General features: G+C 33.8%; 1 protein-coding gene across 1 annotated transcript in view; it reads right to left on the reverse strand.

The window, feature by feature from the left end:
• Positions 1 to 1,279: 1,279 nt before the first annotated feature.
• LOC149805210 (uncharacterized) overlaps positions 1,280 to 20,881 on the reverse strand; it is a 31,154-nt gene continuing 11,552 nt past the window's right edge. Inside the window, exons 3-10 of the mRNA XM_089948442.1 lie at positions 15,961 to 16,078; positions 15,410 to 15,510; positions 13,397 to 13,538; positions 12,274 to 12,368; positions 10,282 to 10,387; positions 8,001 to 8,085; positions 2,714 to 2,915; positions 1,280 to 2,430 (exon numbers count right to left, since the gene is read on the reverse strand). Coding sequence (XP_089804568.1) covers positions 2,293 to 2,430; positions 2,714 to 2,915; positions 8,001 to 8,085; positions 10,282 to 10,387; positions 12,274 to 12,368; positions 13,397 to 13,538; positions 15,410 to 15,510; positions 15,961 to 16,078 — 987 coding nt within the window. The 3' untranslated portion in view covers positions 1,280 to 2,292. The remainder of the gene's footprint in view (positions 2,431 to 2,713; positions 2,916 to 8,000; positions 8,086 to 10,281; positions 10,388 to 12,273; positions 12,369 to 13,396; positions 13,539 to 15,409; positions 15,511 to 15,960; positions 16,079 to 20,881) is intronic.

Here is a 20,881-nt window from a genome sequence, read left to right on the forward strand (position 1 = left end):
CTCAATATCGTTGTAGCAATATCAACATTTTCAAGACACGATTCAATATTTTTTTTCCTACAATCATGTATATAGCACTGTTCAATAATGCCATGACACCATTATTAACAAAACCAGGTCGATCTAAAAGTCTGTATGCTGTATCATCTGCTTTCAAAAGTCTACCTTCTACTTCAATAAACGCTTCAGCAGGTATTTGTATTTTGAACTTGTAATTCAATTTGACCACTCTGACTTGGTACACGTGCGTCATAAGAATAAAACTGATAATCACATATCGATTCATCTTTGAGAATTAGTGAGACAATATCAAACGCTGGATCAGATATATGCTTGAACATTTTTATATAATTGTTAGCATCTAAAACAAAGATCACTTCCTGCTATCAGACTAGTAGTTATATTTTTTTTATTTGTAGGATTGGGGTATATTAGCCAACTCTGTTAGTTTTTAATTTGCAGCTTGACTTATTATTTTACTGATATCTGCAGGCATAATTTCAGTACTGGGTAATTTTACTGGCTGTGGTTTTCTTTGTACTAATCGAGCTAATCTTTCTTTGATTGCTGAAAATGCTTTACCAGCAACATTACCAACAGCACCAATACCTTTATCGTGAATAGTTTCAATAGCTTTCATCCCTAACTGATTTGTTGAAAGAGAAACTTTCAGTTACCTTTGTAACAGGTTTAAATAATTGTTCTGTACCTTCTACATATTCAACTTGTGCTTCTTGTCATTCCTGTAGTTTTTGTTTGAGAGCATCATGAACAGGAAGATATCTTCTAATTGCTTCTAATCTTTCTTTAGCTGATCTAGTGTAAGATTCCATTATTAATATATTAATGATTTAATTACTCACACATTTATAGTAGCAGAGAGGGTGCGACTTCAATGAAACGTCTGGTGGGTAAACGAAAACACACAAATTTATAAAAAAATCACTAACGACAAAAACAAAGTAACAAAAAAAACTAACCCAATTAGAGAAACTCTCTGTAAGTTAGAGGCTTCGGTTTGATTTATTGACCCTTTTATTTTTTTATTTTTTTCGTATGAAGTTTTATTTGTCAAAAATGATGTTTCAGCAAAAGGTCTGTCTACCCTCTCTGCTGCTAAAGCAGTTTCCAATATACAGTCAAACTTTTCTTGTCTTTACATGAATCATCTTTCAAATAACACTTTTTTGACATATCAAAATCTGTAACTTCCTAATACTATGACCTTAGCTGTATGTTAGGCAGTTTCTTGCCATTCACCCATTGTAAACAGACCCTCTATGGAAAGATTAGTTTTATTGTCAGAAGATCCATTAGTCGTTTACTGATTATTGAGAAACAATAGGCGCAAAAGTTTTGACTTTTTCAATTCCTCATGGCGATTCATATACTTTTACAGATGAGACAAGCGAACAAAGAAAGAATCAAGAAATACTGATTTAACTTTGAAAAATAAAGTGCCTGTAGGCAAGCTTGATGCAATGCACGAAACCTCGACATCACTAATTAATTTATGTCACTATTTCACCGTGATCTTGCAATCGATGAAGATATCATGGAAAGCTAAGGAATGAACTAAGAATAAATGTTCAAAGTGAAGTGATATCTTACGAATAACAAGGTCAAAACATTCCGTGATATCTAAATTGTTAAGTGGTATTGTATTCCTAGAAGATATGATGGAAAGCTTATTAGCTAAGGAATAAACTAAGAATAAATGTGCAAAGTGAAGTGATATCTTATGAATAAACACATACAAACATTCCGTGATATCTAAACTGTTAAGTGGTATTGCGTTCCTAGTAGAAGATATGATGGAAAGCTTATTAGGTAAGGAATGAACTAAGAATAAATGTGAAAAGTGAAGCGATATCTTATAAATAAACACCTACAAAACATTCCGTGATATCTAAACTGTTAAGTGGTATTGCGTTCCTAGTAGCGTAACTTAATTTCAGTTTCAATGATGTGCTTGAATTTATCATAAAACCAATTTGATTACGAAATGCTTGAGACTGTGTCACGATGGATTTCTGTTTTCTTCACGTATACACACAGTAATAACATTATGACCTAAAACAGAATCCTTAAATGATCGAAGCCATTTCACAATGGCAAAACAAGGAAGTTTTTTTTTAAAACTGTTTCCAGAGTGTGTAAGATAATAGTTTTCTTGTAATTACACCTCCAATCACTTCTACTGTGACATTTTATAACGTCAGTTAATTCAGGCTGACAGAATATGTATTTGAAAAATGTAAATCAGGATAAGGAAAGAGTGAAATGAAAGGATTAGGCCTTCTGCCAATGTTTCTGCTCTTCATCATCCTCCATTTTTTCCACGTGTCTATTAACATGTACAATTTTCCATTTCTTCATCCAGGGCCCTGGTATAGTAGTATCGAATTCAGGGTCTTCTGCTTCTGTCTCCTGGGAACAAATAATAAAAGGTATACTTTACAAACATGTTTTGTGCACTGTTGTAATGTAGTATAAGATGATTTATACAACTTGTTTTATGACTTTAACTAGAAAAGACAAAATAATGTAACAAAAAGTATCGAAAAATAAAAATCCAGGATATATTGTTTTGGGAGAGAATCTTCTGGTCATATTAAGAGTAAAGGTTAGAGTTATTAGATTCACAGTACCTATCAAAGAGTACCTGAAGAGAACACTTTCAAAGGGTAAATATAAAATAACATATTCTTACTGGATGTTCTCCCCATGTCGATTCCGTTTGCTTTATATGCCTGTTGACAGCATCAAAGCAGTCCCAATCAATCTTCATATTTGGATCTTTGGAGGATCGCATCAGGACACCACCTTTGAGGCCGTAGAAGCCAAAGGGTTCATCTGGCCTTTGCCATCGAAGGTCAAGGCTCCAACGCACGTCATTGGACATATTCGGTAAGCTGAAATGTTATTGAAGTCTGCATAATGTTTTAATTTTAGTTTGTTTTTAGTTTTCTGCGTCTTTACTTTGGCTGTGTGGAAATATTTAGTACCAGCTACATTAATTATTTTAGTGTAAATGAGTTCTGACAAAAAGAAGAGAAAACTGCATTGTCTGAAAGACCACCAGAAACTTCTCGATGGGCAACAACCAAAAGTTTCGTGGGATGTCTTGTCTTTCATGGTGTTACGTCATGCTCTCATAAGTAATGGTGACAACATGTTTAGCTTCAAAGTGTAAAACTGAAAAGTGTTCGCACGAACTTTAATGATTTAAAGCAGCAAAATTAAAAGCAGTATTACAAACAATATTTTATGTCAAGAAAGTTACTCATACGATTACATCCTGATTTTTCACAACCTCAATAAGGGTCAGTTTCAAATATTTATCCATGGGGATGTTGATTTTTATAGCATAATTTTAAGTAGTAAATAACATAACACATAATGTAGTATTTAAAGGCATTCAGAAATGAAAAGGTCACATGGTACAAGTAAATTTTATTCCACCGCAGTTTAACGACAAATCTTTAAATATTCAGAAATACTGAGAATAAAAAAATCCTTTGAAAAATACAGCTCTTATTATGATCTTTAAATGCAATCAGAACACCAAGTGGTTTTCTGAACAAAACGTTTGTATATTTTTCTTCTGATTATTTTCGGAAAGACCCGATTGTATTAATGAAATTTCCAACTGTCAGTCAGTTTCATCCATATAATTCTTGATGTTCTTCAACTAGTACACATATAGTCAGTATAGTGGTTGTACACAGTGGTCATCAGTAAGGGGTACATATAAAAAAAGTGAAAGTAATACAGACCACTCCAGTGGCCTAGTGGATAAAGCGCCCACTTTTGATACGGGAAGTTGTGGGTTCGATTCCCGGCCAAGTCATATCAAAGACTTTTAAAAATGGTACTAACAACTGCCTCGCTAGGCGGTCAGTATTAAGAGGTTAGTGGTATGATTGGTCAGATTGGTGTCAGGATAATGACTGGGTGGGACATCATGCTACATGTCTGCAGCATGATGTTCCAGTGCTAGACATCACTATAAACTACCAGACTGCAGACATCGTAGCAATATGGCTGACCTTTTTTTAAAGCTACGATAAAGATCCAAATTACTCACACACACAATTAATACATATGAAATAAACAGAAGAAAATAACATAAAAATAAGAAAACGAGCAGCGACAGCAATAAATAAAGAAATATAGCAACAACAACGGGAACTAAATGGCTAATAACAATAATAATGGAGGGACTAGACTCACCCTCATACTGATGTGAGTCAAAGAGCAAAGAGCATGTTGTTCATGTTTTCGTTGGGGTTTTTTAAATTTTATTTTAAATACACAACACTTTTGTTTGTTGTTCATATTCTCCAAGAATCACAATGAAGTTTAAAGTGTACTTGGTCACAAGTATGTGAAATAAAGATTCAGTAGCTCAATTAAATAAAATTGTACAGATTTGCATCACTCTATTTTATATAAAATTTCTTTTTTTTTTCTTCTCGCCTTTGGAGGTTCTTAAGAAGATAATGATAAAACTTTTTATAATAGAATACCCTTACTTCCATCATCACATCTTTGTTGTAATGCTTTTTAAAATAACCGTATTCTCATTATTCATTTTGTACCTGGATTTATCATCAAACTGTCGTGGTACATCTTTTGTTCTGATATGTAAGTAATATCCACTGAAACCAAATTCAGTTTGTAGGATGCAGGTATGTATGATGATTGAAACGAGTTTTGAATATTGTAATACAAATTCATTTATGTGCATGACATCATTCTGCGGAACTGGGATTTAGTTGGGAACAAACAAACAAAAGCACTGTTCAGGCATGCAAATACCTGATCCAGGTAAATTTATTACCTATTGCCTTGGAAATTCGACCTAAACTTTTGATTGCGTAAATTCCACATGCCAATGTCTTTGTGGGTAACTTTCCAGCTCATGCTCTCTCTCTATGAAGTTTTGGTTTCAATAGGTTTTCCACAGATTCATGGTGTAATGTGGTAACTTCATGACTCAACATTAATTAAAGTCGGGACACTGAGCAGAAATATGGCATCTTTGAATGGTTCGACCAAAAACATTTGAAAACAAGAGTCCCCCGTAAGGACTAATGATCTACTATAATAAAGAATTTATATTAATTCAAGATAAGAAAGTTGTCACGGCCCTTGCCACCGAACCTTATATCATCAATAGACAAATCATTCAACTTGTCTCAGACAATGTCACGATATATCCATGAAATAAGTTTGTTTAAATCCACAATTCATTATATTCTTGAAGAAAATAAAAGTTATTTAGGTGGCATCATTCTATGTATTCATTAGACATATCCAACATATCCATCAGACATATCCAACATATCCATCAGACATATCCAACATATCCATCAGACATATCCAACACAACATATCCATCAGACATATCCAAAGACCGGGGGACCCAGAGTGGCCGAGTGGTCTAAAGCGCTCTCCGTTACGGATCACTGCCATCTCACCTCTGTCTGCGTGGGTTCGAGTCTAGGATTCAGCTAATGTGGGTATGTGAGAAAGCTTGCCAGTAGCTTCTCATGGGTCGGTGGTTCTTTCTGGGGTTTTCCTGGGTTCTTCCTCCACCATTAATACTGGCCGCCATGTATAGCCTATCATGTGCTGAAAAATGGCGTTAAACCCTACAACAACAACAACAACAAAGACCGGATTTGATCAAAATCTATTCATACTTCCTTGTGTCATCATGATCACAAGCCAGTACAGTGAAAACCAGGGTCATGACCTTAAAATCAAAGTCAGAGTGCCAGCTATAAACGTTTTCACCGAACACAAATAAATAGAAAGTCTGGTCAAAATTCACCTGTTTATGTTCAAGCATATGTGTTCATAAGTTCAATGAAGTACAACAAAAAAAAATACTTGAAGCAATAACTTTTGACTTGAATCCAAGGTCAGTTAGGTCTGGTTTTCAAAACTCTATGATAACCATGTGGATTTTTTGATGATCAGATCTACGCCAGTTTCGTTTAGAAACAATTAAACATTGCAAGAAGCGTTTTCAGTTAAAACCCAATCTCATCATTCATGCAAGAGAAGTAGAGACAAAAGAAATTTCAACAAGGCCACGAGTTAGCGGTCAGGTGAAAACCAATTACATTAAGAACAGCTACAAATTGATAAATAAATGTTCTATTGGAAACTTCACGTTAACAGAACCATGGATTCAGAAAATTTAATGATTTTCTGGATGGCAGTCATGGCAGCCATTTTAAAAGTTAAGAGCGACAGTTTAATATAGGAATAATTACAGGTTTCAAAAAAAGGATTTTAACAAACATTTAGGAGAAGTAGCATTTAAGAGAATTTCTACACGTTGGGGGTGGCGCATATAGTCATCATGTTCATGTGGGACCAATTATATATAGTGCGAACTGTTTTATGGAAAATCCCATCTTGATAGGACCAGAAGAAGTAATTACGTAAAGATTTTCAAGATGGCCACCATTGACTGGTACCATTTTATTCAGGACCAGCTAAACATCTTAAGAAGTCTTTACCTAAAACCCCATGTCCATAGGACCATCCATTCAGAATGAATAGCGACAAGATTTTCTAGATGGCTGCTATAGCGGCCATGTTAGATGTTTAAGGGACACCATTTTCATTTGGGGCCAACTAAACTTCATAAGTCTTCTAGTGAAAATCACATGTCATCGAGACCGCCCATTCAGAAAGAGTAACAATAGCAAGACTTTCAAGATGTCCGTCATGGCAGACATGCTCTATGTCAGAGTGGCATCAGTTTTATGGACACCGTGGCGGTCATACTATAAGGTTGGTACCATTTTTAATTTTTATGAATGAGACACAAGAAGAAGTCTTTTAGTGCAAATATCATGTTGATATTATAATCCATTCAGGAGAAGTACAGATAACGAGATTTTCATGGTGGCAGCTATAGTCCATATCAGACTGGTATCATTTTCATTAAGGATCAACTAGACAAACATAAGAAATCTTCTAGTGAAAACCTCACATCAACATGACCCATATTCAGAAGGAGTAGCAAGATTTTTAAGATGGCTGCAATGCTGTCCTACTGCATGTCAAATCAGCACCATTTTCAATTAACAGTAACTAGAAACAACAAAAATTCCTTTGTTAAAAATCCCTTGTCGATATGACCATTAACCCAGATATAGTAAAGATAACAAGATTTTCAAGATGGCTGCTTTGAGAGCCAGCACTGGCTGTTGAATAGGCATACTTTTTTCATTTAGAACCAAACAGATGTTAAAAGAACTTGTCTGATAACAACCCCAAGGCGAAACAACTTTCATTCAGAAGAAGCATCGATAACAAACTTTTCAAGATGACTGCTGCATTGGCCATACTGGATGTCAGATCAATAAAATGTTTATTTGAGACCAACTAGGTATCACAATGGGTTTTTTTCTCAGTGAAAACCTATGTCGATACATCCATCTGTTCACAAGAAATAGCCATAACAAAATTTTCAAGATGGCTGCCATATTAGATGTCAGATCAATAAAAACATTCAGTTGGAACCAATTATGTATCATACGAAGTGGGTGTTGTTTATCTTACTGGTTTTTTTTTGGTGTGAAACCCTATGTCGATATGACCATCAGTTCAGGAGAAAAGCATAAAATTTTTAAGTTGGCCATGTTACACGTCCTAACGGTAACATTTTCATTTAGGACCAACTAGTCCTTGGGATAAATATGTGTGTAAAGGGTCATGGCTGTTCTCCAAGTAGTGCAGTTAAAAGTAACAATAACAATCCTGTGTATGTGGATGGGCAACCAGGACAGCAAACAACTGAATACATTTTACCTCGACCTATCAATTTTAATGTTCTTAAAAGGCCCGTATTTTCAACCTTTAGGAAGCAATGAAACACTGCAAATCAAATTGTACTTTTCTTATACCAATAAATGCGAGTAGAGGCTCTTTAAAGTGCACATAAATACATGCATGTCCAGTAAAAGATATACCTCCTGTGAGGGACCAAATTGTTAAAGAGAAGCACACCGCCATAGGGAATAGGGCAAGTCTTAATATCCTTCTTCATATCTACATCTGAAACAAAAATATCAGGTGTAAAATTGAAATGTAGTTAAATCTCAATAATCATATAATTACAATCAGGCATCTTTAATTTCAACACTATAAAAGAAAGTACTATAGAACTGGGCGGGGTGGGTGGGTGGGGAGAGTGTACATTATTAAATTTTATCCAAAGCACTAGCCTTTAATACTATAGTTTTGAAAGCCAAATTGGCGCAATTTCAAGAACTATTGCATGTATTGTAAGATGACTCCAACGTTCCGATAAGCACACAACATGTGTTTAGAAGCATAAAAGTACCACCATTAAGCCACATGGACAAGCAACCTAAACTAACTGACAGACAAATGGTCAAATATACAAAAAAGAAACAGGAAAATAATCATATAAAACAAAGAAACAAACCACGACTCTTAAGATTGTCATCTTTGCACAGTTACAGATGTTAACAATGATGCTGTTCATTTGCAACTCTGCCAATAACGTATTTCAATCCATTATTATCTGTATTTTATTGTCACTAATTTTACTGTTATTGACTCTATGCTTTAAATGCATGGAATAAAGGCTGGCTGAGTGGCAGCTATATAATTTTAAAACAAATAGCCATAAGTTTTGGGGTCAATAGTATCCAGTGTCAACAGTAATATGTTTGAAATCACTTAAACTGATATCAAAAATATAATTCATATTCTGATTAGTATTAAAAACTAGATCAAATGCTGCATAAAAATTTCAAATTATAAGGAAGAAATATAATTCCATTAGTGTAACTCAAAGTGTTCACCAGCAACATCGATATGTTCAGACATGTAAAAATGTGTCCTACCTAACTTTCTGTCCATCAATATTGATATTTAAAGACATATACAAATGTGTCCTACCTAATTTCCTGCCCATCAATATTAAAATGATCAGACATATTAAAATGTGTTGTACTTAACTTCCTGGTCATCAATATTGATATATTAAAACATATACAAACATGTCCTACCTAACTTAATGATATCAAAATTGATATTATGTATAATTTACATAGTTTTTTAGTTATTTTCTCAATTTTTTAATTTCATTATATGCTATGTAATGTAACATTGTATGTTGGACTTGACCTTGTCCAGAATTGAGTTCATTTCTGCTTGACCTGAACTGACTCTTTTATTTTATTCTGTGTAAACAAATAATACATATCTAAATTATTCTCTATCTGTGTGGGCTTAAAATCAGTGTTATTATTAACAGAAGTAAATACATGTATGTTTATTTGAGTCTAGGTCTAGGTTTTGGAATTTCTTTAATATAGTTTACATAATCCAGGTTCTGGATTTTATTTTGTAAACATAAGGATTATTCTAGAAAGTTATTTTCCATCAGGTAATTTTTTTATATAGAAAATGCTAATTGTGACATGAGGTCAAGTAGAAAACTATATAATCTTGTAACTGAGAGTATTTTTTAGTTGTGCTTTAAGATCTAGCACTTTTAAGTTGCATCATATGTTGTGTCGAGTATTTCATATCTGGGCTGGAATTTTTTTCTTCTTCAAATTGTTGAATTCAAGTGATTATTTGCTTTGGAAATACAAAAGTGCTCTGATAAAATTCAGACAAACATTCAATGGAATTTAAAGTGAATTCAAACCTGGAATTATATTACTGTCATTCAACAAAAGGCTGCTGACACATCAACATCCTATAAGCTACCACAAATACCTCATTGCCTTCAGTTTTTGAATTTATTCTGGACTTCTAATGAATTGTATTCAGCAATTTAAATTATTAGGACTTGTGTCTGTAATTCTTGGATTATTTTGGAATTTAATTCGCAACTCTGTAAGTTCTTTTTTCTCACTCTCACTTTGTATTCATGGGAAACAAATTATTTGTTTGATGTTACAAAGCTTCTTGGCTTTCATTCTTTTCTTTTACTTATTTTAAGAACATAGACTTGTAACAATATATTTAGACATACAAAAACATGTCGTACCTAACTTCCTGGTCATCAATATTGATACATTAAGACATATACAAACATGTCCTACCTAACTTAATGACCATCAATATTGATATGTTCAGACATGTAAAACTATGTCATACCTAATTTCCTGGCCATTAGTATTGATATATTAAGACATATACAAACATGTCCTACCAAACTTAATGACCATCAATACTGATATTGTTTAGACATATAAAAACATTTCCTACCTAACTTCCTGACCATTTCTTCTTCGTCAAGCATAACATACCATGTACCACCATAGCAACATGTATGGTCGGCAACTCGACCAGTTTTATGACCCCTGACTGCCAGCTGTAGAAAGAATGATGTTATATAAATGCAGCTATTGGAATGAAAGTATTTATAATACTAATTATATGGTAGCTTGGAGTGATACTAATTTACATAAAATCAGAAAGATCACAACTCAAGAAATAGTGATCATCAAGGTATTACTAAAATAACCATACTACTTTAAATAATCTTTATAATATTGTCTAAATTTCAATTCTTTACATGTCAGAAAAAAAATTGTAATAATATTTTGAAACACTATTTGACACTGTTGTTATTTCATATTTTGAAAGTCATTTCAACTATTGCTACTGATATTCAGTGGCGTACTAAGGGTATATGGAGCCTGGAGCAACGATGAAGGCCCAAATGGGTTTTGGTGCCCAAAGACCTCTGGCGCCTGTGACAAATGCCCCGTCTACATTCGTTAGTACGCTACCGCAAATATTACAATCGGGGGGAAATGTCCAACAGAGATAATTGCTATCAGGTCTAATCAATTACCAAAATTGACATAAAAATGGACATGAAAGTAACATGTATATTTAAATTATAGAGTGCGCTCTACCTTTGTTCGTGACTGAGGGTATTGTTTTGGCCTACCTGACTGTTATCATGTGTTAAATTATTTACTAAAAACTGAGTTCAAGGTCTAACCTTGTTTATGACTTGTATATGTTCTGAAACTGAACTTATTGACAATATTCTGGAATTTTCCATCATTTTTTCAGTAAAGGCTATTGTGACATTGATCAAATGGGGATGTATATAAAGGTTTTTATAAACAAAGTCTTCATTCCTGTTTTAAGTTTAAGTCAGTCTGTGGAATAATTTACTGTTGTGTTCAGATATAATTTGAGAGGAATTATTTAATTTATTCACTTAAATTACAAAGTGCTCATTGAATTTGGGAGTAGGAGTAAAACACTATTTGGGGATTATCGAGAACTCATTCAAACACATTCTAGATTATATCATTGTGTCTTATCAGAACATTCAAGACCATCTGAATTAATTTGATACAATATATATTTTTGAATTAGCAATAGAACATGTAGGATTATCTGAGACTGAATTCACAATGATACAAGTTCCTCTTATATTTTCACTTTGTAACTTTGATAAATATAACTTTTTAATTTGATTTAAATTGCTGGTTTCATTTCTTCTTTCTGTAACATAGTTTAAGACATAGAGTCGTAAAAAAAGGACTCGAGAACCTTAATTTTGTTACTAATTTGAGTAGGACCATCAATTTTCTTAATATACTTGGTAATACAAACTATATTTGGTAAAGCAGAATGGTCACTGCAAATATATCCACAGGGACTGAAATCCCAACAAACCAATAATACAGGACTGTGTTATTTCTATGACATCATAGCATAATTGTAAGATTCATGAATGTAAGGACTTGTTCTATGTATTGTATACATTCATAAAATTCAATTTAAAAAATTATTATAAATGTACATTACTGTATCACCTTAAATACATCCCCTACTGTAAAGAATTAATTATAACATCACTCATTTGAACGGTTATTTCATTCTTTTCGACTCAAATTATAGCCAGAAAAAATGTTGTGTACTCTTGGTTCTTTATGTAGATTCATGAAATAAATGCTTCATTCCTAAAATGCAAGAAAATGCTGGAATCTTTACAATCATGAAAATTTAAGAGGTAGAAAAGTCTTTGACTCAGAAGAAATTTTGCTTATGGAATACAGGCTGCTGTTGAAGAAACTTAAATGGTGCATGATTAGACTTTTGCTAATCAACATACAAAAGTAACAATATGAAAATTCTTATTTAAAAATATATATATTCGTATATAAACATATTAAAAGGTTTTAGGTGAGTATGTTCCTTTGCTTTATGAATGCACAAGGTGACTATCCTCACCTGCATACAGCCATTAATTTCACTGGAGTCAAGTAAAGGAATCCATGCTGTTGGCTGTAACACCTTGTAGGAGCTGTTATCAAGGTAACCAACATCTAGAAATGCATTCCAGAAATGAATATGAAGATTTTTTAATAATTTCAAGACACACAAAAAAGCAACTTCTTTTCAACTAGCTATCATTGAACATGTTAATGATTTTTGAATTATTGGATTGGGGGTCGCAGGTGTCTGAGTGGTCTTAAGCGCTCGCCTTTACCAATCAGTGCTATCTCACCTTTTTCTGCACGAGTTCAAGTCTCAGGCTTGGCCAATGTGGGTATGTGAGACAGCTGCCAGTAGCTTCTCGTGGGTCAACAGATCTTACAGAGGTTTTTTTTACTGGGTTCTTCCTCCACCAATTATACTGGCCACCTCGTAAAACCTACATGTTAAACCCATAACAACAATATTATTGGAATGTCTATAACTTTTTCATATGACAGTAAATATATTAGGGTCAGTATTTTCTTATAAATTAATTGTACAATTGATTATGAGATAAATACTGAATGTCAGTGGAATAAAGATAAGATGATTTCACTTTTTTCTCCATTTTAAAATCTTCTAATTAACTTTTTACTAAAATCAATGAGGTTAATGATGAAATATGCTTGTACCAGAATTAAACCATGTCCAATCACATACTTCCACATAGTTTACATTATGCATAATATAAATTAAAACATCAATGTAAAAAATCCAATCTCATATATATATATATACTTTCTTCCACTGAAATGTAAAATTTAGATTAGAAGCTGCTTTTAATTATTAATGAACTAAATTCATCGTGACTTTCTTGAAAGAAAAAATTTTAAACTCTCGCCTTCCAACATCTGTTGTACATAAAAATGTTATGTACATAAACACTGTCACGTGTTAAATCCTGTAAAATATCTATTGTGATATTGGAATCAAAAAGCAGGTTCCAAGATTTGGAATGTTTAGTCCTGGATTCCAAGTTTTAAAAATTAGTACTATGAATTTCTCTATGCAAGGATAAATGTAACCCTGGATTTCCTCTGTTAAAATCCTACAAAGAGTTTTGCAAGGTAATAGGAAAATCATGACTTGGACATACCTTGATGCCATGGTACAGTTGTAGCCTCATTCTGGGGCGTCTTTGTGCGAATGTTCCAGACTGGATGACCAGCAATATCTGGACCAATCAACTGCTCCACCACGTTAAGAAGACGTTCATTGGACCAAAGGTCCCGGAATGCCTATAATTTTATGACATCAAACTGGTTTATTATTTCATTTCGTTTTCTGTTTATTGGATGTGTGTGTGTGTGATTTGGATTTTTAACATATCTTTAACAATTTTTCATTCATATCGCTACGATGTATGCAGTGTGACAGTTTATAGTGATGTCAAGCACTGGGGCATCATGCTGCAGACATGTAGCATGATGTCCCACCCAGTCACACTATCCTGACACCAGGCCGACCAGTCCTAAAACTAACCTCTTAATGCTAAGCACCAAGTGAGGCAGCTGTTAGTACCATTTTTGTAAGTCTTTGCTACGACTCGGACAGGGATCGAACCCATGACCTCCCGCATCCAAGGCGGGCACTCTAACCACTAGGCCACCGGAGCGGTTTCTGTTCATTGGGTTAATAATATCACGTTCAAAAGATACACACTACATAGTTTCAAAAACTTTTTGCATGGATCTCAAGCTCAAATCTGAAAATTGTAAAGTACTGTAACTTTAATTAACAGGGCTCAGGAAACCACTCGTCCACACAACCTGACCGCGTGTAAATTGGCTGGGCCAAGTAAAACTTAACCATGTACTTGTCCCAAGCCCGAGCAGATGCAGATTTGCACCCTGATAAAAATATGAGTGCATTTCATACCCTTAACAAGCACCAATTGAAAATTCAGCATCCGTTTAACGTTTTACATGCATCAGTTGCAAATAACCAGTGCCTAATTTGCCTGCTGCTGTCAGTTTAGAACATGGTGCATTGGAAACGACATAAGATTTTTTTACGGACACCAGATGTAAGCGTGATATTACAATGCTTACACATTATGAAAATGTTATGTTGCAGTTTCACACTTAGCCCCCCCATTTTGTAATGGTGTTTGCATCTACAGCCTTTGCTGTACCAAGTAATGTATACACACGAGTATATTTAAGTAATTTAGGCTTCATTCTGATGTGGAAAAAGATTAATTTTCAAAGAGCTTATTGCTCATCTCTATCAGTTAGACCTCTAAAATGCTATGAGACATAGAATGCCAAAATATTTGTGAATTTTCATTTGGTCAGGCAATGTTACGGTTGCCATATGTTACCAGTATTTTCAAAATTGAAGCCTTATTGATACACTGTCAAGCCAAAGTGAAGATGCCAGAAAATATTTTCACCAGCATTTAACTTTCTACAACAAAAATGTTCCCAATTTACAATCAAAATAAGAACTTAATCGTCTATGTCAGTTTCCACCAGCTTACACACAATGTATGCTGTTGTAATCTATTGCTAAAGCAAGTCACAGTGAAAAAACCTCTGATTAGTCTAAATCTAATTGGGGCAATGACCTAGAAATGTTCCAATTCTTCTGATATATCAGAAATCTTTTTTTAATACCGTCTTTGTGTAGCTCTCTTGAATGGAGGTTATACTAAAATGGATCATTTAGTCAGAAAGTTAGCGGAAATTTAGACAATTGCAATTCTTCTGTTAAAAACAATTTGCTGAAATTTGTCTTGTTAAAGGTAATGACATACTTATATAAATATCATTGGCATCTTTGCTTTAGCATGACAATGTATTAATAAAGTTGCACAGTCTTGAAAATACTTGCATCTGGGGCAATCGTAACTACGTTTGACGAGATGAAAATCATAAAAATGTTGACATTCTATCTCCTTACGTCTGCCATATCTAATTCAAAAATATGTGTGATAGCTCACAGTAAAGGAAAATAATTACATCTATATTAGTGAATGGTTTTAATGTAAACATGAATACCAGCACAAATCAAGGACTGAGTGTGCAAATGCAATTTCGTGAGTTAAAAACCTTTTATCTTATTATATGTTTGTAGGAAAGTAGTATAGTATTCATCCTTTCCTGACCTGCGGTAATGTTCCTAGTTTATGTAGCAGAATATTTGTTCCAGGAAAGTCCTCTTCCAGCTTGGTCAGCCGCTTGTAGAAACCATACTCCTGGTAAAGGTCTGAAAATCAATAATGTTTAGATCGATATGAAATTACAATAGCATAAAAAATGTAAACATATGCTGACAAAGTCTTTTTTTCATACCATCTATTACAGTGACACAAAATATTAGAAAAGTCCATTTTTATACTGTCTATTACAGTGACACAAAATATAGGCAAAGTCAATCTTTTTATTCATACCGTCCATGACATAAAATAGTGGGAAAGTCCCTCTGTCTATTATAGTACAATAAAATGTTGGAAAAGTCCATCCTTTTTTTCACACCGTTTATTACAGTGATACAAAATATTTGCATACAGTTTATCCAATCTTTGCTTATTTATGTGAGAAAATTGTCAAGAGTCTGTTGTAAGGAATATGAGATAGATATGACATGTACATGTAAAAATGTTTTCAAACAATTTCAACATATTTATATAATTAACAGAAGAATGTGTGAGAAAACCTTTTATTTTGCCCGCCTTGTACAACTTCTGTGCCAGTTCTTCAACAAGGCCACTGATGGCATCACAGCACCTGTCTAGCTCCTCCTTTTCAAAGAACTTCTCAACGATTACATATCCCTAATTTAAAAAGGAAAAACCCAAATTTAACAATATATATCTGATCCCTGAGATTATACACACACACACACACACACACAATTTCTGCAATAATGCATTTGAATGGTGGTGTTCGAGGTGATGACGTTGACGAAGACAATAAAAACAATGGTGATGGTGATGTCAAAGACGCTAACAACAACCAAATGATTACCAAGTGTCCTAAAAAGAAGCCCCAAATCTTTCAACATTAAAATACTGTAACCACTAGCATAATCATACGGGTTGGGGGAGCTGACTTATCATGCCGACATGACACCAGCCAAAAAGTCAAATGCTGAAGCCTACTGGTGAGAAAGAGGAGTGACAAAGCCAAAAGTATGACTGATAATGATGTAATGGTCAAAAGAGATAGGCAATTACAATATTAAATATACATAACTCTATAAAAAGCCCTTGCTAAATTTTAGTTTACTTGTCAAAAGTTAAGAAGAGCAATGTTCGACAAACTTTATCACATACAATTGAGCTATTAGCAATGGGTATACCGCCAAGGACCCCATGTGATAATTTTGCTCTACTGCAACAGACCCCGTGTGATACATTTGGCTCTACTGAAAAGGATCCCATGTGATATATTTTTCTTTATAAAGCCTAAAATTAAGGAGCATCCAGGATGCAAAAGGGGCGTATCCAACAAAAATGTGCCGTGACCCTGTAAAAGAAAGTGTACTGTCAGCAACAGAATATGCATGCCCTTTGTTTCACAGTCTGAATGACCTGTGGTTTTTAACCAAATATTACTGTCTAGAAACCATTATATTCCTATTACACCTCATAAATCATATATTTCTTTATTACCTTACAAAGTTTAGTCAAGGAACAAATCTGCAAAACTCATTTTTCTTTTAGCCAAAATGACTATGAGCTTTCAACTTTTGACCCCAAAATTAAGACTTTTTACTTACCACAAATGTGTTCCACAAACTTTGATACAGGTACATGATCGAGAACAAAAATACTTTTCTTATGTCAGTCACAGTTACCTTTATAACCTCCAAATCGACGTTTTTTTTCTTTAACCCAAATGTAATTCATCCACAAGGCTTACAGGTCTATTATATACATCTACTAATATTGTGCATAAACCACTTTGTACATTCAGTCAGCGACCTTGACCTTTGATCTTATGACTCTGAAATTGATAGGTTTCTTTATTACCCCAACAGCAAGCCATCGGCAATTTAGGTATCTGTTGATGGAGGAAAACTTGAGTTTTTGCATGCAAGCGAAATATAGAACAGACACACCAATGGTCGGGCATGTAAAAATTATATCAATACTGGTAAAGAAATATATGCTGGAGTTCGATAATATAATCCAGGGTATTAAATTTGCTATAAATCCAATAAACGCTGCCATGGCATGGGTCATAAAACATAGACTGAAAAAGCCACCATTTTACCAATTATTATCTGATATCCTTACTGCACCTCTCACAGAAAGCAGTTGGATTAAAAAAAGCTCATCAAGGAAACAATCGATATCAAGCTCAACATCAAGCTGGATTGATGTCCAGAAGCAAGAAGTCATGTTCGGGGCGAGTAGGAACATCAGAGGTGATAATCTCTCTTTCTGTCTGTCTGTCTGTCTGTCTCTCTCTCTCTCTCTCTCTCTCTCTCTATATATATATATATATATATATATATATATATATATATATATATATTGTTACGTGTTTAGGCTATAACAAACAGTAATTCAAGAAAGAGTGACAACAACAAGCTTTGAGAAATTTAACAAATAATTTATTTTCTTGGAAAAATACTGTAAAAATGAAGAAAGAAAAAAAAGAACTTACGGTTAATCAAAGAATAACATTTTAGAAGTCCTAATAATGAAATGTTCTAATGATTTCAAGTTCGAGTCCCGACGAAGAATCCAAGATGGAAGGCAATGATGTATGCTGTATCCGGAACAGTGCTATCATCTACAGTTACTTGTAGAAACACAAAAAAATAATACTCCAGTGTTGGAAATCCGAATAATTTTTATAAGAAATGTCTTTGTTCAAGAATTTCATATGAGCACGTATATTTCCAGGAAAGAAGAATTAATCCTTCTGAATCCAAATAATTCGAAATAACTCCAAACTGACACAACAAACAAACACCCTGACATCAAGTGTTATAAGCCCAGACTGAGATCTCTCTAAATATCACTATTTAAACTAAGTAATGCGCAATTTTGGAAATGCCTAATTGCGAAATAGTGGATAATGTGACCATATTTACATATAAAAAATCACGTAGCCCCAGTATGACCTTGATAAAAAACAATCACATTACTCCGAGAAAAAAGTTGTTTACTTCACTAAAACTATTTACAAGCCTATGGTCACAGCCTCGATCTCAACTTTATTATCCCACAATAAAAAATTAATAAAAAAATAACTTGTTCACGTGGCTGTTACTAATTCTGAATTAAGATCAGGAACCAGGTCAGCCTTATGTGTTTACTAAAATGAACATTCAAGGTCAAACTATTTTCTGGAAAAGTATCAAGTTCCTAATAAATGAAGCTACATTATTTTGACATATAATGAAATAAAAAAATTTTTTTTTAAAGCTTACAAACAATTAAATGAAATATACATAACATGCCCCCACCCCAAGAAGAAGAAAGATTTATATGATAAAGCTTTCTTTGTACCACAGACTAATTATATACGAAGTTTAAAAGAACTTATAAAGTAGACACAGTGTACATGAAATAATATTGTTATGCATGGGAAAGTGCATCTGCTATTAAATTATCTTTCCCTTCGATGTGCCTGGTGTCAAGATTATATTCCTGTACAAAAACTCAACCTTAATAGTCTCTGATTCTTATTTTTCATCTTGCCGATGAAAGTAATGGGGTTGTGGTCACTAAACACAATAATCGAAGGAGCTGAACTAAGGTAAACTTCAAAATGTTGTAATGCCATTATCAAAGCCAAACATTCTTTCTCGATTATTGAATAATTTCTTTGATGCTTATTTAATTCTTATTTAATTTTTTAGAAAAATTACACACTGGATGATCAATACCATTTTCATCTTCTTGAATCAAACCTGCTCCAACCCCAACATCACTTGCACCAACAAACAGTTTAAATGATTCACTGAACTTTGGAGCTGTAAGAACTGGTGCGCTTTTAAGCATGGTTTTTAACTTGTCAAAAGTCTCCTGTCATTTTTTTCAGTCCAAAAGAACTTGTTTTCCTTACTCAATAAAATTTTCAGGAGTTCAGCAATTATAGAAAAATTGGAACAAAATTTTCGATAGTATCCGGCCATATCTAAAAATCGCACCAGTTGCTTTTTATTAACTGGAACGGTTAATTCAGAGGCAGCCTTGACCATAGCATCTATAGGTTTAACTTGTCCATGTCCCACGATGTGTCCTAGAAAAGTTACACTAGCATAGCTGAACTCAAATTTAGATAAATTAATTGTTAAACATGCATCAGTGAGTCTGTCAAAGAATTTCTGAATTGTTGGTAGATGTTCTTTCCAGGTGTCGTTGCAGATGATGACATCATTTATGTAAGCATCACAATTGTCTAGACCAGAGGCAATCATATGCATGCAACACTGAAAGGTACTTGGCAACCCTTTCATCCCAAACGGCATTACTTTATATTGGTAAAGTCCATCTGGAGTCATGTATGCCGAAATTTCATTTGTTCTTTCCCTTAGTGGAATTTGCCAAAATCCTTTCAGGAGATCAAATTTGGTGACATACTGGGCATTCCAAATCTTATCCATACAGTCATCGATTCCTGGTAATGGGAATAAATCTGTTTTCTCCTTCCTATAATCAGTACACATATGGAAAGTTTTATCTGGTTTTGGAACAAGTATGCATGGTGAACTCCAATTACATTTACTGGGCTCTATGAAATCATTCTCCAGCTAATACTGAATTTCTTTTTTCAAGTATTCCTGTCTGAGAGGGTTCATCATGTACAGGTGTTGTTTCACAGGTTTGGAATTTACAATTTCAACGTCATGGAAAATTTTGTTTGTTCTTGTAGAACGTTTGGAAATAAGTGCTTGTATTCAAATAATAACTGTTTAAGTTCATTTCTTTCTTGCTCTTGCAATTGTGAAAGTTTCTGGTCCAGATCTTTCATAATTTCTGAATTCCAAAGATTTGTCACTCCAAAATCAGTAGAATACGATGATATTCCTTCACTTAAATCTTCAAAGAGTGTGACAGGTACAGCTAGATTATTCGCATGTTTAACCTGGCTATCTCTTTCAATATACTGGTACTCCTCTAATTTATTTTGATCCCAGGAGTACTGATATTATAATTTTAACTCATTCATTTTCTTCTTAACTTTGTAAGGGGCGTAATATCTAAAGAAAATTTTGAAGAATGAGCAAGAGAGACAGAACTCCATTATTACCAAACTCAAAAATTCTCTCCATTATAGTTCTGTCAAACTGTAATTTTACTTTTGACTTGCATTACTGAATGCTAAATTCATGCATAAAAGGCTGGAAAGTTTCAGACCTAAAAGTTGACCCTTGGCCCAACTAGATAGATTTGGGAAGGCCAATTTAAGCAAAAGACATTATCAACGCTTTTACTATTATTTTAAATTTTATATTCCTCAAGGGAATTGCCTCTGGAATCCTTGTTGATGCACACATAATGGTCAACAAGTATTGGTTACCTGACTTGGTTTTAGGTAAGGAATCAATACAACCTATCATAATTCTACTAAATGGTTCGTCAAATGCAGGAATAGGTTGTAGATAAGCCTTGGAT

Source organism: Sinohyriopsis cumingii, chromosome 2, assembly GCF_028554795.1.
Source record: "Sinohyriopsis cumingii isolate HCF-2022 chromosome 2, ASM2855479v2, whole genome shotgun sequence".
Classification (NCBI taxonomy): Eukaryota; Metazoa; Mollusca; class Bivalvia; order Unionida; family Unionidae; genus Sinohyriopsis; species Sinohyriopsis cumingii.